Source organism: Solea senegalensis, linkage group LG20, assembly GCF_019176455.1.
Source record: "Solea senegalensis isolate Sse05_10M linkage group LG20, IFAPA_SoseM_1, whole genome shotgun sequence".
Classification (NCBI taxonomy): domain Eukaryota; kingdom Metazoa; phylum Chordata; class Actinopteri; order Pleuronectiformes; family Soleidae; genus Solea; species Solea senegalensis.
In genome coordinates this window covers 794,693-810,633 of record NC_058039.1, presented here as the reverse complement: position 1 = coordinate 810,633, position 15,941 = coordinate 794,693, and the positions used below count along the sequence as shown (strand labels likewise).

Below are 15,941 nucleotides of genomic sequence, written 5' to 3'. Positions count from 1 at the left end.
TCATGCAACTGGTCTATATGTAAGAATATAAAGGGACACATTTTTGTTGAAGGACTTTGATCTGCAATGCGTTGAGGAACTTTGAACCATGTATGACTGTGCTGATAATGGACAAGAGAAGAAGGAAAGAACTGCAGAACTTTGAACTGCAGTCAGACACATTTTCTCCTGTCAAGGGCATTTCACCAAGGTAAGCATTTCACCGTTTGGTGCACAGCCTGCCGGAAATGATTAGAAGAGAAGAAGGAGAGGATGGACAAGGATGGACTCGGCTGACAAGTGACGCTGCATGGAGCTTGGAACTGTGATTAAGAAAATGAGGAGATGAGAAAGATTTGGGAAGAGGGATGGGGGACTTATGGCTACTGTAGGAACTTTGAATTGCATTGCAGGAACTTTGAGCTGTGATGAAGGAACTTTATTAACTGTGTTGAGACTTTGAACTGTGTTGAAGGGCAACTGTGAATAAAGACCTTTGGGTGTGATGTGAGAGCTTTGAACTACGGAGGGCAGCGTCACACCTCTAGAAGCAGAAGGTTATGGTTTACTGAAATTAAAGCGATGATGCTTTCAATATAAATGATCATTTTCATTGGTCAATTAATTTCACACAGAGTGAAGTAAATAGAAAAAAAAATGAAAAATCCTGAATTTAATCAATAATTGATAATATTTGAAACAGCAATAGTTCTAACGTAGTTTCTCAGGGTACTCACGAGCATCACCTGTGGATTTAGATTTGTCTCAGTAACACTTCATGTAATCCCAGACAGACTTCCCAAAAGTTCCCAAACGACCACTAAATGCACGTTACAGTCCTTGTTCTTCTCATAAAATATTTGGGGTCCCCCAGATTGTAAAATACTCTGAAAGCTTCAGGACTCCAAGACACAAGAATGAAGACACTGCTTTAGTGAAATCATGTCATTTTAATACAAACGTCAGCACAGATTCAGTTATCACCACCACTGGTTTATATTAAACAATTCCCTTCTATTGTAATACATTTAATAATAATACTTATATCTCTGATGAGAAAGGCGGTGTTTTTTTTTTTATTATCGTCATTGTTCATAAAAATGGTGAGATTTCTCTCTCCAAACCACCAGTAACAGAAGTAACAGAAAATATCCTGTGCAATCACAAAAGAAGCCGTTTCATTTTTAATCATTCCAGCTGTTCTTCTACAGTTGCTCAGTTTGTTTGCAGTTTCACAAACAAACATGTCAAAGCTCTTGACGTCGTCTTTAACAGTCAACAATGGAGCAGTTTGGACACGGTCATTTTCTCCCATGCTACATGGAAAACTGATGATACTGCTCCATTGTTGACTAAATCTTATTAAAAACACTTATTTGTTCTGAAAGCTTTGCCTTCAGTGTACTTCCTCCTAAAAAATAATGCAGCTGTGCAAACAATTCTGTGGAAAATGAAGTGTCGGAATTTTAGAGTGTTTAGTGTTTTGAATTGTCAAAACACTAAATGTTGGAAAGTCTTGTCCTCTTCCTGAGAGAGCCGGAGAACAACGTCTCCCTGTCTTCCTCTTCCCTTTCGTGTTATGTGCTACCGGCCACCATAGAGGTGGATCTTGGCGAACGAGATCGTCTCGTCATAGTCTTTATGGCCCTTTTCATAGATGACATATATGTATTTCCTGTCATCTACGGAACCGGTGTCCAGTGATGTGATGGAGGAGTAGCCGCTTGGTCCCGCCCATATCTGGACAGATTTCTTCTCCCAAGAGGTGCCATTGGTCAGTGACCACTTTAAGGTTAGGTTGACTCCTGCAGGGGGAAGCGAAACAAGAGGTCATTGTGTAAATTAGAGCTGAATCCATAAGTTGATTAATCATTTATTGTATTGACAAAATACAATATATATAATATAATATAATAATATAAGCCAACTAGAATTCTATGATTCAAGCAAAAACAGTGAAAAAAGCAAACCATTTTTATAGTTAAAACATGAACTTCTTTCAACTCTGAGCATGATAAGAGAGAGAGGAAGAGGTCGAGAGTTCTTACTGTGTGTAGCGTTAAAGGGGTTGGTGAAGTATAGCACTCCTCCTTTCTGCAGAATTCCAGCTGCAACTGCAGGATCCACCAGAGTATCGTCAAAAAACAGATCGTCTATGGGCAGGGTCAATCCGCCGTCGTGGCTACGCACCACTACGCGACACCTGCAGTGGTAGTTGTTCTGGTTCCGTGCATTGACGATGATGCTGCCGTCCAACATCTCGACCAGCTGCAGAGGTGCAGAGGGGCAGAAGGAGGTTTGTAGTGATTAGCACCAAAAAGATGAGCTGTAATAAAGACGGACGCTGTACATGGAACTGCTTTGCAGGAGGAAAAGAGGAACACCACAGAGAAGGTTCATGGATGTGGTGAAAGAGGACATGCAGGACAGGACAGTTGGAGCAACAGAAGAGGACAACAAAGGAGAGGACAGATGATAAGCTGTTGCGACCCCTAAAGGGAGAAGCTGAAAGAAGAAGACAAGCTATTATAAACCTGGAGCTAACTTCAGAATGGTGCTCAACATACTAACAACCAGCTGCAAGCTAAAATCTAACCACCATGTAGTGCTACTGTATATACCGGGGCGAGGACAGTGGTCCCACTAAAGACTTACATGTATGTGGACCCATGCAGCAGGTAAAGTCTTTAGTAATCTCTATCGTCACATCATATACAAAGCATTTTCACAAAGAGAAACAGTACCTGGGGTTCATCAGGGTTGAAGTCCAACGGTTTCTTCTTCTGGTTGTAGGGGATGCTCTTCAGGGCGGCACCGTTGTACCAGTTGCGGCCATGGTCGTCACTCAGGATGCAGAAAACGCCGTCCCCCTCGATCGTTCCATGACCACAGACAACCAACCGCCCTTTAGCTGGATTGTATCGCTTCTGTAGAAAAAGAGACACAAAGATGCTCAGAAACCACAGCACAACTTTGTGAAACTAAATTCAGTACCCACTAAATATCACTTTTTTTTACTGATATATCAGGAGTGCTTTTATATATATATTTGTTTTATAATAAAAACTCAACTCAACAGTTACTGTCACAAATATCACTGTTACAAATGTTTCATCAGTGATTACATTTATATAAAAAAATCTTTCTACTCCAATAACTTCCAAATATGTGGTGCATCTACTACCACAAGGTGGCAGCAGCAGCTGACAGGTAGCATTAATCCGGACCCAGAGGTTAAACGCTGGCCTCCTGAATCACAGTTTTTCTGCCTCTCAAAGATCTAACCACATGGAGATGATGCTGGTGTGTGACGTGCCTCAGACTGAGAGACAAGTATCATTTTATAATTTCAACAGCAGCTTGATTTTGTACAGAAATCAAACATTATTTCTATCAAATTATGTTAGCTTTGTTAACTGCACTCTTTAATCCACAAATGTTTAAATAATATTAAATTATACTTTAATTTTCTTCTTTTTGTGCTGTTATTATTTCAGAGTTTATTTATTCTTTTTTTGCATTTGTGTTTACAATTATCCAGGCTCCACCAAGCACGTTCTTGTGTGGTTGATATAATAAAGGTTTTCAAAAAACAAATTGAATCCATCTCGTTCGCTGCTCCTGTTAGCTCAACACGAGTGAACCCTGCATTACTTTCACCAGCTCTCATGCACTCGAGTCTAGAATATTTGAGTATTTGACGATTAATAGCGTCAAATATTCCAATAGCATTTTTGCTAGAAATGCCCATCTCTAATAAACATAAAGAAATCACTGCTGGAGAGGGCCCAAGCATAGAGGTCAGGGAGGGAGCAGGTTATTCAGTATACTGGGGGAGCTTAGCGTGTTTCCCATATCCCATAATACATTCTTACAGCCAATATCGGCAGACGCAGATATTTTGCATCCCTACTTCATACAGTATATAATTCCCTCACCTGAATGCCAAAACCTGGCCCCGCCATGAAGGCCTTGGCTCCGAGTTGGACTGAAAGGTTTCTTGGAAGACTCCAGCTGAGGCCGTCGTCCCTGCTCTCCACCAACATGGCGCTGGCCGGGCTGCAGTGGTACAGGTGGAAGCAGATGCTGTAGATCACAATCACTAAGCCCTCCTCCTCGTCCACCACCACAGAGCCAAGATTCAGGCCGTCCGGGTTCTTTCCATCATCAACAATAAATGAGGTTGGGGACCAGGTGGCTCCTGGAGGCGTGACAAACAACGAGATTTTATTTTCCTCTCTGGAAGTTTGTGTTGATTTCAACTTGTTTTTAGTCTTAAATAATTATTTTGAATATATTCTTGTACACAAACACTCACTTCATACTTACAGCATCACTTTTGCCTGTCCATTCCTTACTTATATTATCCATTCCATTTTTATTTGTTTTATTTACAGATCTATTCTCTTTCATTCCTGCCGAGTTAGTCATTCATCAGTGTTTGAACCAGCACGATCCATGTAACTTTCCTCATCCCTGTTTTATGTTTAATATGTGTTGATGAGTGCGTGTTGTTCTTTATGTTTTTATTCTCTGCAAAACTGTGAGTTGCATTGATTTGTATGAAAGGTGCTATATCGATAAAAAATCTGGTGGATTACTTGATATCCTGACCTGATTATGACTCCATCAGATTATAATGTACCATTAACATTGCCAAGAATACATAATAACTACTAACTAGTACAAATAGCTGGTATCAATTAAATGTTGTACACTATTTTGTGCTGTATGAAAATGTTTATCTTCTGGAAAAAGATTTCTTTAATGTACTAGTTCATGAAAGTATGAAGTATGGAATAAAGGGACATTTATTGTTATTGTATCAAAAGTTAAGCAACATATTGGCACCAAAATTGTCCCATAAGAATGACACATGGTCAAAAATATAAATATTTAATGTTTTTATTTGTCCCATATTCAAATAAAGCTCTATAAAACCTCAAACTTGGTCATGTGACAATATTTATCTACAGATCTGTAAACTCTCCTGTATTCACACAGTCATTAGAATGATGCAGTGTGAACGTGTGATGTCTGTGTGTTTTGTGCGTCTGGTTCTGATGGTCCACCTGCCTTTGTCCGTGGACCGCCGAAGTGCGATGAACTTTGCTCCCGTGTCTGCTGAAGAAAACTTCCTTGCCTCCGCAAAAGCCAGCAGGCTTCCCTTGTGGGTGAAGGTGAGCAGAGGGATCCTGTAGGTGTTGACCTGCCCCTGGGTTCCACCTACCCACAGCAGCTGCTCCTCATACACCAGAGGGTCAATCTGACACCAGAATTACCAGAATTTATAAATGTAATAAATTACACCAAATAAATTGTGTTATTTTCGCCTTTCACAGCAAAAAAAACAAATGCATCAAAGAAACATTTGGCCCCAAATAAGCAGCTATTATAATAAATTGATGTAATTATTTCCTGACGTTGCTCTTTCACTTCCATCTCGTCTGAAACCTGTGCATTCACAGCATTCATGCATTCACAGCATTCATGCTCTTTTGTGGAATGTGAAAACCTATTTTCAGACTTTACCAGGCAACAAGAAACACTATTTTCTGATTGGTTGTATGAATGTACAGTACAGAGCTGTGGAGAAGAGGTGTAGCTGCAGACAGGAAGTTTAAGAGAATTACAGTTTTGTTTTTTTATTGTTAAAATACATATAATCATTTGCAAATGTGTGACCATTAGAACCCTAACCCTCCAAACATGCTCTGTTTATTATTATAGATAAATGTATAATATTAAAGACTGTTTACATGACTTTACACGTTTACCCTTCAACAAGCTAAGCTCCTGTATCTTCTGTGTTGTCGTGTAAGTGTAAATGTAGTAAGTAGTAGAGTAAGAGTAGAATTGTTCGTACCTCTGCTGCTCTGCTAACACTAACACTGACAAACCAAATAGTGGACAGAAACCAGGAGAGTCCACAACTGCAGCTTCCGGTCTTCATGTTGTCTTCTCCTTCTTCTCCTTCTTCTCCTTCGTCTTTTTCTTCTTCTTCTTTACTTCGACACACTTCTAAACAAACCACTCATGGCAATAAATCCACCAAAATAGAGAAATAAAGACGGTAATGCCCTCGCGCACCGTTCACGCCGTCGTAGCTAACTCCACGCTAGCTTTCTTCAAGTCATATGACTGAGGGCTGGTCACGTGACTATAAAGTTAGAACGCTATTCAGATTCCAACTTCCGCCATCATTAAAAGAAACGAGAAATATTTTGAGTCACATGATGTTGTCGTGTCGATCAAAGAGAAACCGCAGCGAAGGGACCGTCTACAAAGTGCAACACCCGAAAAACACATTTAAATGATATTAAATAACTTCTAAACCATGACACAGCGTCGCCTCACAGCTCACATGTTTCCTTTGGATTATAAGACACCACTTTTAAAAAAATGCTTTTATGTCAAATATTTATCTCTAATAATTGTCAATAATTCCACCATAATACAGTGTAGTGTCATCAAACTGTGTGCAGGTGTCCTGCAAGTTGTGCTACTACACCAATCATTTTTGTGAATATTCATTTGTAATCAATAACTAAATAAAAATAACTTCATTATAATACAGTAGTGTCTAAACCATTTGTTAAACCCACACACAGCCCTGGTGCTTATAATGACAATTTATTTAGACAATAAAGGAGCAGACAGGACATACAGTATATATTTTACTATGATATGATAAAATATAACACCAAACTTGGATTGAAAGTGTAAAACTATATCATGTCATATCTGTACATAATACTGTATATAATACTATATGATACTGTACATAATACTCTATATACCAGGTATGAATGTGATCAGAGTGGAGCTGAGGAAGTGTAGAAAATGAGACAAATAAATAAATAACAAAACAAAGAATACATTTATTATTATTATTATTATTATTATTAATAATAATAATAATAACGACAATAATAATAATTATAGTCACTTTATCTCTTGCTCCATCTTCATCTAATGTCACTATACCAGTGTGTGAAGTTTATGTGAGGAAGCAGAAGATGAAGGAGAGCAAAGTCTGTAGCTGACTTTGTTTACAACACTGTGTTTTAACGTTGTGATAATGGTTTTACTGAGAGAGCTTAATGTTTATGTCTAAATTACACGTGTAAAAGTATGAAAACATGATGAACCTCTGCATGGTTGAACTAAGAGTGATTACTGTACGGCAGGCGTGTCAAACTCATTTTAGTTCAGGGGCCAAATACAGATCTCAAGTGGGCCGGACCAGTAAAATAATAGCATAATAACCTATAAACAACAAGAACTCTGAATTTTACATTTGTACGTTTGACACCCCTGCTGTATGAGGTGAAAACCACAAACCACATTCCTGCAGTCATGAGGCCGAGCTGATCTGAGTCACACGGAGAGAGAGAGAGAGACTGAGAGAGTGAGAGAGAGAGAGAGAGAGAGAGAGAGAGAGAGAGGCAGAGAGAGAGAGAGAGGCAGGAAGAGAAGCAGGAAGAAGATTCTTAGGAGCCTGAAACTCACACCACACACACACACACACACACACACACACACACCACAGTCTGTTTACGGTCGTATGGAGTGATGCTTTTAAGGTAACAAGGTAACGGCTGTCTGTGTGGAAATAGTGATCACAGCTGGAAATGCAGGAGTGTGGAGTCACCGTAGTTTCTTCTGCTCTGAGATGCTTTTTCATCTGGAATACAGGTAGGATGTGTTTAATCATGTCACATATGAAACATTGTCCTCTCTTTAGTTGGTGCTCGAGTCACAGCCATCACAGATATAGAAGAATCAGGCATTTCAAGCTGTCTAAATGTTCTACTTTGTCATGCATATCAAAATATGTGGAGCTCAAACAGCCTTACAAGACACCATTATTTTGAAATTCACACCAGTAAGCCAGAGAAGAACATAACTTACAAACAACATTAAAGAAAAGAAGTCTTTACTGTCATAGTTTCCAGGCTTTAAACACATTGTAACAAATTCATAGAGAACCAGAACATTTGCAGAGTTTTATTCAGTGAAAGAGTAGCATCAGTGTCACCAGTCCATCACAGGGACACATAGGACAGGTCACACTGCTGGGTTAGAGTGAGGTGGTGTGATTATGCCCATAATTAGATAGTAGTTTGATAGTGATTTTAAGTAGATTTGTGTGTATGTTTGTGTACAAAAAAAACAAATTTGTTCAAATCTAAATAAAATAGGACAAAGGGGAGAGAAGCAAAGAGAGGGAACATGAACCAACAGCAAAAGAACAAAATGGCACAAAGTTATTTAGACTAAAGGAAGTGAGAGTGAGAGCAGAAATGACACCATGACTGTAGCAGCAGCAAGACTTTAAAGTGACACCATGACTATAGTAAGAATTTCATATCACAGTGAGCAGCTGCAGGGTGTGATAAGAGAGAAGAAGCAACAATCACATCCTCTAATCTAATCTAAAAAAACCAACCTCATGTCTGTATAATTAAAGACAAAAGCCAACCCCCATGAGGTTCCTTACCATCTCGCCTGCATGTGATACTTTTCACTCAAGTGTGAATCATGTGATGATTCAGCTAACGCTCTGTAGCTCTTTAGATTGTTTCTGTAAGTCATGAATTTCTTGTGTATTTAAATTCATTTCATTATATTTGAATGTATTTTATTGCCTTGTGTGAGCTTTCATATTTTCTATTTATTTACTGTCTTTTGTTTTGCACTTTGGTGAACTGTGGGTTTTACAAGTGCTTTACAAATAATAATAGGATTGAACTAGATACAATAATCCATGTCTTTTTACTTTAATTTAACTCCTTAACCAAGAACAAGAGCTACACATTTAATTCATGGGTTTGGAGAAATGACACATACCTAACTAAATAAATTAAAACTGCATCTCCATCCAAAAAATAACAGCAACATTAACAAAGCAAGAAAATCTATTTTGTGTCTGTAATCACACGAACAGCACATTCAATGAAAAAAGAAATTGATAAATGTACTGAATTGCTAAAGTTTTCCAATGACTCAGAGAATCTGTGTGGTGAGAATTATGGGAAATATCTGAAAAAGAATTGATAAAGATGATGACAAACTGGCTTGAGCAGTGTTTACTTGTTCTGAAAGATGCAGTCATGTTATATCATGTAAACACGCCGCCATTAAACCCAAGAAGAAGAAGAAGAAATGAGACTTTGATGAGATGCAGATATTGATGAGGTTACCATGAAGCCAGTTTTGTCCAGACATCCTCTCCATTCACACATTCACTCTTCCATTCACTCCCATATTTCATTTGTAAATAATGCTGGGTTTTTTCTTTTACCCTTCAGGATGTGGTGACTTCTGAAATGATGGAGGACAAAGACAGAGTCTGTCCAGTGATGGAGGAGAATGAGGTGGACGTCCAAATCAGACATTCCAAATCTCAGCTGCAAGCCTGCACCAACACACCCACATGGTCAAATGGTATTATCTCCTATCCTTCTGTTTTCCTCTGAAAATACCATTTATGACACAATGACGACTGCTGACATGTTTTCATTTTGAAGAACTTTCTGGATCTGGATTCTTATCTAAATTCAGTGAGAACATACTTGGGTGATCATGTCCCCGTCACAAAAGATTCAGATTGATTGGTGAAAAAGTGTAGACAGGAAGTTTCTAACAGAAGGACAACGTCTCAGAGTCTCAATAATGTTTATTTTGTCTTTCAAATGTAACACCTGATAAAGAATTTGTCTTTTACTATGTTGTCAACTAAAATATCTTTCCAAACCCCACAAACTTGTATTTGAAACGTAGAAATCATTCTTAAAACTTACTGTATACTCCACATAGAGATTTGTTTTATTTATTCAGTGCTACTTTAATTTACCTTTTATTCTAGTTCATGCTTCTGTTACATCTAGATTATATTACAGTAACTTCCAATCCAATAATTTATCCAGTGAATGATGGCTGAGTTCCATTTGGCTTCACTGACACACTGTCGTGGTGTAGAGGACAGACCCATCACTTAAAATGGCTGCTGTACACAGGTTCCATCATCAAACGCAGGTGTTCATTTGTCATTCATTCATTCATTCATTCATTCTCAGGTCAGTGCATCCTGTCAGTGTCGAGCTGTTCAGCATTAAACCCCAGATTTAACTTGTCTCTGTGCCGTGCCAAACTGGAGAGTGATGGCTTCCAGGTCAGCGCACATACACACACACACACACAGCACACACACACACACACATGCACACACACACTTAATTGTTTTTGTCTGTGTTTGTCTGAACTTGTGTTAGATTCCAGAGACAGACCTGGAGGCTCCTCTGAAAACAGCTCTGGAGCTTCCTTCAGTCAGAAGATACATGGTTTTTAACTCCGCCTTCTTTCAGTTCATCATGGCACCGGTACAGTTGTCTTCCTCTGTCCATCTTCTTCTTACTCTGACCATGTTTGAAATGGACACTTCAGTGATTGTGTGTTATACCGTGTGCAGTCACAGTCCGCAGGGAACGTTGAGGAGTTAGTGTTGTATAGTGTTGTATAGTGTTGTGGTGAACGTGTGAACTTCCCGTGCTGCAGACCCTGAAACCTCCAGTGAGGGAGCGGGTGTGTTCAGCAGCCAGGTGTCAGGCAAGTGAGGGGAGTTCGACTCAGAGTCAGACAGTGTCAGATGATTCTGAGGTAAATCAACGAGACTCCGAGCTTGTGGTTGTTTGAGGAACCTCCGTCCTTCAACAACTTTATAAAGACCAAAACGCTGCAGTCTGACAGTCTCTGAGCCAGACTCAGGGAAGCTGGACTCACAAAGCTCGGACACCTAGTGAGGATGACGGTGAAGGACACTTCACAGAAAATCACACCTTATGTGACCAGTGGAGTGAGGGGTCGGAATACAGTTTCCCTTCAGTAACAATCACACCAGTCGCTTTACCAAACCTGCGTCTGAACTCTCTGGCAGGGGGACAGGAGTCGAGGTGGGCTGAGTTTTTTGGTCCAGACGCTTCCCCTAAAGGCAGCTGACGGTCCAAATACACGGCACACCTTGATCCTGACAGACGATTTCCCACTCATTTGTTCAATGTTCCAGACTGACACCTCTGATTTGTTGAAAGGTTGTTTCATGGACTCATGGGAGAGACTCTCTCTTTTCCTTTGTTTATTTTCAGCCCACAAAAAGACATACCTGTTCATACCTTGATGAACTGTCACTCTCTCTCTCTCTCTCTCTCTCTCTCTCTGGCGCTGCATAATTAGCTGTTGGGGGAGTTCTTTATTTAGTGGAAGAATATGACAAGTTGATTATAAATATTTGATTTCTTCTCTTTTTCTTTACCCCTCAAAATGTTGAGGGAATGGAGATAATTTTTCTTAGTCTAATTGTTCAATAAAGGGACCTCCTCTCCTCTCGTCTCCTCTCCTCTCGTCTCCTCCCGTCTCCTCTCCTCTCCTCTCGTCACCTCTCCTCTCCTCTCTCTCTCCTCTCCTCTCTCACGTCTCCTCTCCCTCCTACCTCTCCCTCTCCTCTCCTCTCCCTCTCCTCTCGTCCGTCTCCTCTCCTCTCGTCTCTCCTCTCCTCTCCTCCTCTCCTCTCCTCTCCTCTCCTCTCCTCTCCTCTCCTCTCCTCTCCTCTCCACTCACCAGGTGCTGTACATGGTGGTGTGGTGCAGCGTGTTCTCCACCCTCCACATGTACATCCCCGTCAGTGACGGGTGGGTCCTCTGTCTCTGTGTCAGCCTGGTCTCCATCTTATTCACCAGTGGCATCATCTTCGTCCTTCACTGCAATAACAAGAAGGTAAATGAGAACAGAGTCATTCCTAATAATCTCACTATGACAATACAACATGACTGAAGAGGCACAAGGAACATTAATAAAGGTTAAGTATATGCTTAAGTGATGCTTAACAGAGTTAAGTAATGATTATTAAGCTTTACAGATGCAGAAACAATAATTAATAACCTCGTTACATGTAACAGCATTGATAAATGTTTAGTTAAAACATGAATTAACTGTTAGTAAATAGTTATAACAGCATTAAGTAATGTTCATTAATTAACTTACTGTTATTGTACCGTGGTACCTTTTTATTCTGCAGGAGTTCAATGTTGTTGTTATTCTCTCAAACCTGTGTGTGTGTGTGTGTGTGTGTGTGTGTGTTTGTGGGCGTTCCTTTGTCAGATCAACATGAATTTGGACGTTCGGTTAATCCAGGTGAACGAGAGGTTGGTGAAACATAAGGTGCTGGTGGCTGTGACTGACTGGGTGCAGAACTGCTCTGGAAACATGCAGGTTGTCCTTCTACAATTATTATCATCATCATCATCATCATCATTATTATTATTATTATCAAACTGGTCTGAGAAAATCATAGTACTCAGTACTCAATCAGTCAACTAATAAAAACATTTACCTGTGTATTACCGAGTTACCACACCGACCTATGTAGCTACAACTACCTTCTTTCCCTTATCTAAAACATGAGATTAAATTAAAGATATTAACTTTGACACTGTGCTAACACCGTCATGTTCATGTCTCTGCAGTTGCACTTTGTATATTGGGACATCAGTCTCTGTCTGAGAGCGCTGACAGAAGCTTTAGAGGAGCACAGCTTTGTGGAGAATGACATCCAGGTGAGTGTCTCCAGTACATCTGTCGCTGTCACTTCTCTGAAGCTTTGGTTTCCTGCATCAAAAGCAGCAGAAACCTACGTCCAGCTGCTGTTACTGATGACAAACAGAAATGTTGCCTTTGGACGCATCACAGATTTCTGGCTTCACTGTCGTGCTTTTACTAGAACATTCTGAGGAAGAAAATGTCCCATCTCACACTCACAACTGAGGTCAAGGTCAGCGACCCTGAGGCTGGCGTCTCACAAGAACAGACGCCTCTGCTCGGTCAGGAGGTGACAGGCGGCAGTACCTCATCCAGCCAGCAGGAGGCAGCCAAAGTCACCACCAGCTGCAGTCTCATCCCTGATGCATCATTACCTCCTCATGTAAGACAAGAAAGAAAAGTCAAATCTGGAGCCCTCTAAAGGGACGTTGTTTTTGGGTGATTGTAACTTCATAACCTCTTTTAAAGATGATTTACGATGGTGTTTTCTCACTAGTCCTTCCTCATGTGCCCTCGTTTATGTTTCGCAGGCTAAAGCCTACCAGCTGCTGATGACTTACAGTGCAGCCTACGTGAAGCTGCTGGTGTCCAACAGGTTGTCTGCTGTGTCCCTCCACCACCACCACCACAGACGCTCGCAGACGAGTCACTGCACTGTCGCTCCGCTCTGCCTCTGCCAGTACATCAGAAACAAGATCCTCAGATAACAGAGGCCGGAACCCTGCGCTGCTCCTGGAACTTTGTTATCCGGACTCAGACTGAGCATGTGGGAGCATTTCCTCTGCAGCAAACAGACAATCACGGAGCTTCACGCTATCATTTTATCTACTTTAAAAGATCCAGTGTGTAAGAATTAGTGACATCTGATAATCGGACTCTAACTATGGTGGCCCCTGAAAGAAAGGCCCCTGACTGAAGTAGGCTTGATATAAAATGTACATTTTTGGCCTACTATACTATACTATACTATACTATACTATACTATACTATATCATGCTGCCAGAACACATGCTCCACCCAGATCCTGTAAAGTTTTACACGACGTTTCCATGGTTTCAGTCACAAACAATAAATCAGTGAATGGCATTTGAGCCGAAACTTAGAAAACAACATGTTCCTCACAGTATTTAACTGCTGCATCTTAAATGTGTGTGTTTCTTTGTTCTTTCTCTTGTTTTAAACTTAAGTTTAAAAATAAAGATAAAGAATATTATCAAGGACTCATAAAGAAGACTTGAGGCAGGAAATCAGTTCGAAGCAGGAAACTTGACAGGAAGTGAAAAGAAAGAAGACAAGGGTTACCAAAATAAAGCAGGAAAGACAAAGAAAGCATGGATTTACAAGATTTCAGGGAGCTTGACGAGTCATGACACTATAAGAATAATAAGAGACTCACTAAGATGAAGCATAGATTCACTTTTCTTTCTCCTTTGTCACAAATCCATGAATCTGCTGCGTTTCTGTTTCACACCCTCACTTTGATCCATGATGGTCCATCTGAGTGTCCAGGAAGCTGGCAGGATTTTTCCCCAGCATCACCAGCGATCATCCATCAGTGCCGACGGTGTGGCCGAGGCGACGGCCCAGCGAGGGAGCTGCAGGATGACACAAACACACACAGCCAGACAACCAGGGCAAGCTGGGACTGTGATGATGGAGGAGAGAGACGTGCAGCGTGAGGCCAAGTGAGATGATCTGAGAGACAGCGACTCACCCTGGGAGGCTAAACGGCCATCTGTGACCGTGCTCACACACACACTGGCTCCTCTCCCACCTTTAGTCCGGGTTGTTGTCTTCATACTTCACCATGTTAAAAGGACAGCATTGATATACTGTGTTTTACATGACACATTACAGAGTGACTACCAGGATTTTGACATGTTGCCGTGTTCAGATGAATAACAATCATGGGAATCTAAAGCAGCTAAATGTTATTTTCTAGGATAATCTGCCCGGAATGAGAATAAAACATTGTGAAGAAAACAACTGCTAAATGCTAACATTAGCTTGGTCAAATGCCCAAATTAGCGCTACTTAAAAAATAAGAAATAAAACGTACATAGAAATGACCATACATCTTATATAATGTATAAGGTAACTAGATTTGCCTTAAAATATTTATTTCACTCATTGAGATTAAAAAATGTAAAGACCTGCTCTCGGTCTCAGTGGTTCTGTTTCATTACAGGAGGTGTTTGAGGAGGAGCTAAGCTAAACGATGGCTGCAGTGTGTCATCGAGCCATATTTTTAGACCTGCAGAATTCTTTAGTACACAGTTTGTTTCCACACGTTCTCATACATGTGTAAATAATTGTGAGGGAAATTCATTTATCATAAACATGAATGAAAGTCTGTTCTTTATTGCACAGACTGTGCTAGTTTAGAGATTAGCTGCAAAAGAAAAGCTATTGTGGTCATTTATTAATTATTATACATAATGTACATATATAAGTGAGTTAAGTCATTAGACAGCAAGGCGGGGTCAAAATATTGACTTGGTGACATGTTGTCGTCTTTCCTTGTGCAATATATTCACCGACACATATGAATATATATGAATATTTTAATGAATAAATGAAGTCGCTCTAAAGTCACTCACTGGGTGTCACAACTTCACGTGTCCTCTTGGTGGCGCTGCTCAAGTGAATGCTCTGAAGAAGAGTGAGTTTACAGCAGGATAACAACGCGACGTTAAGAGAAGATTTCATGACCCGGGTTCTCTATGGTGTGAGGAACAGAGGAAACTTTTGTTTTTTTGTTTTTCTTCACTTAGACAGATATCGTGATGTGTTGCGATACGAATGTCTTTTATCGCAGAATCATTGGTGTCGCGTGTCGTATCGTGAGGTAAACCCTGTGATTCCCGCCTCGATCAGACAGATGATTATCTGCAGATCTTGGAAAGGTAGCGTCATGTCGTGCACATTCAGTCTCGATGTTGCCTCTGTTCTTGGTTCTCTTCTCTTCTTCACCGTTCATAGCAAACATTTCTCAATAATGACCAAAATGATAAATGAGAGGCACAGATTAGGGAGGAGCGGGATCTCCAGAGTCTGGTTAGTTATATATAATGCTAGTGTGGCTAAGAATACTAGAAGGTTCCACTGATGTGCTGTAGCTTTAGAAGGCTCTTTAAAGAACGGTCACCCTCATTTTAAAACACAAACCAGCAAGAAGACAAACTCGTAAGAGAAGCTGTACTTCATGTTCTGATAGAGGGAGAGATAGAGTGGGAGGAAACCAGGGCAACTATAAATAACTGCTCAGTGATAAGGAGACAGGAGGAGAGAGAAGGAGAGAAGGGAGAGAGGAGGAGAGATGATGAGAGAAGAGGAGGAATGAGACGCCGCCATCACCACCGCCG

At 40.5% G+C, this 15,941-nt stretch overlaps 2 protein-coding genes across 2 annotated transcripts; one reads left to right on the top strand and one right to left on the bottom strand.

The window, feature by feature from the left end:
• Positions 1-909: 909 nt before the first annotated feature.
• neu1 (neuraminidase 1) lies at positions 910-6,161 on the bottom strand. The gene is made up of 6 exons (XM_044052073.1): positions 5,846-6,161; positions 5,056-5,245; positions 3,918-4,180; positions 2,724-2,906; positions 2,028-2,247; positions 910-1,784 (listed from the first exon to the last, which is right to left on the bottom strand). Exons 1-6 carry the CDS (start codon positions 5,930-5,932, stop codon positions 1,564-1,566), a joined length of 1,164 nt encoding a protein of 387 aa, XP_043908008.1. The 5' UTR covers positions 5,933-6,161; the 3' UTR covers positions 910-1,563.
• A 1,348-nt stretch (positions 6,162-7,509) lies between these two features.
• LOC122786058 (transmembrane protein 268) lies at positions 7,510-13,683 on the top strand. Its single transcript, XM_044052074.1, has 9 exons — positions 7,510-7,677; positions 9,294-9,429; positions 10,062-10,156; positions 10,257-10,364; positions 11,602-11,754; positions 12,139-12,249; positions 12,504-12,593; positions 12,758-12,958; positions 13,107-13,683. Exons 2-9 carry the CDS (start codon positions 9,312-9,314, stop codon positions 13,281-13,283), a joined length of 1,053 nt encoding a protein of 350 aa, XP_043908009.1. The 5' UTR covers positions 7,510-7,677; positions 9,294-9,311; the 3' UTR covers positions 13,284-13,683.
• The last annotated feature ends 2,258 nt before the right edge of the window (positions 13,684-15,941 follow it).

Bases quoted from the DNA above. Each gene is read 5' to 3' on its own strand.
- neu1 (XM_044052073.1), bottom strand. From the start codon at position 5,932: ATGAAGACCGGAAGCTGCAGTTGTGGACTCTCCTGGTTTCTGTCCACT. The intron at 2,248-2,723 runs GTACTGTTTCTC...GCACCTCTGCAG, and splicing joins TCAACCCTGATGAACCCCAG to CTGGTCGAGATGTTGGACGG. The intron at 1,785-2,027 runs GTAAGAACTCTC...TTCCCCCTGCAG, and splicing joins CCCCTTTAACGCTACACACA to GAGTCAACCTAACCTTAAAG.
- LOC122786058 (XM_044052074.1), top strand. From the start codon at position 9,312: ATGATGGAGGACAAAGACAGAGTCTGTCCAGTGATGGAGGAGAATGAG. The intron at 9,430-10,061 runs GTATTATCTCCT...ATTCATTCTCAG, and splicing joins CACACCCACATGGTCAAATG to GTCAGTGCATCCTGTCAGTG. The intron at 10,157-10,256 runs GTCAGCGCACAT...AACTTGTGTTAG, and splicing joins TGGAGAGTGATGGCTTCCAG to ATTCCAGAGACAGACCTGGA.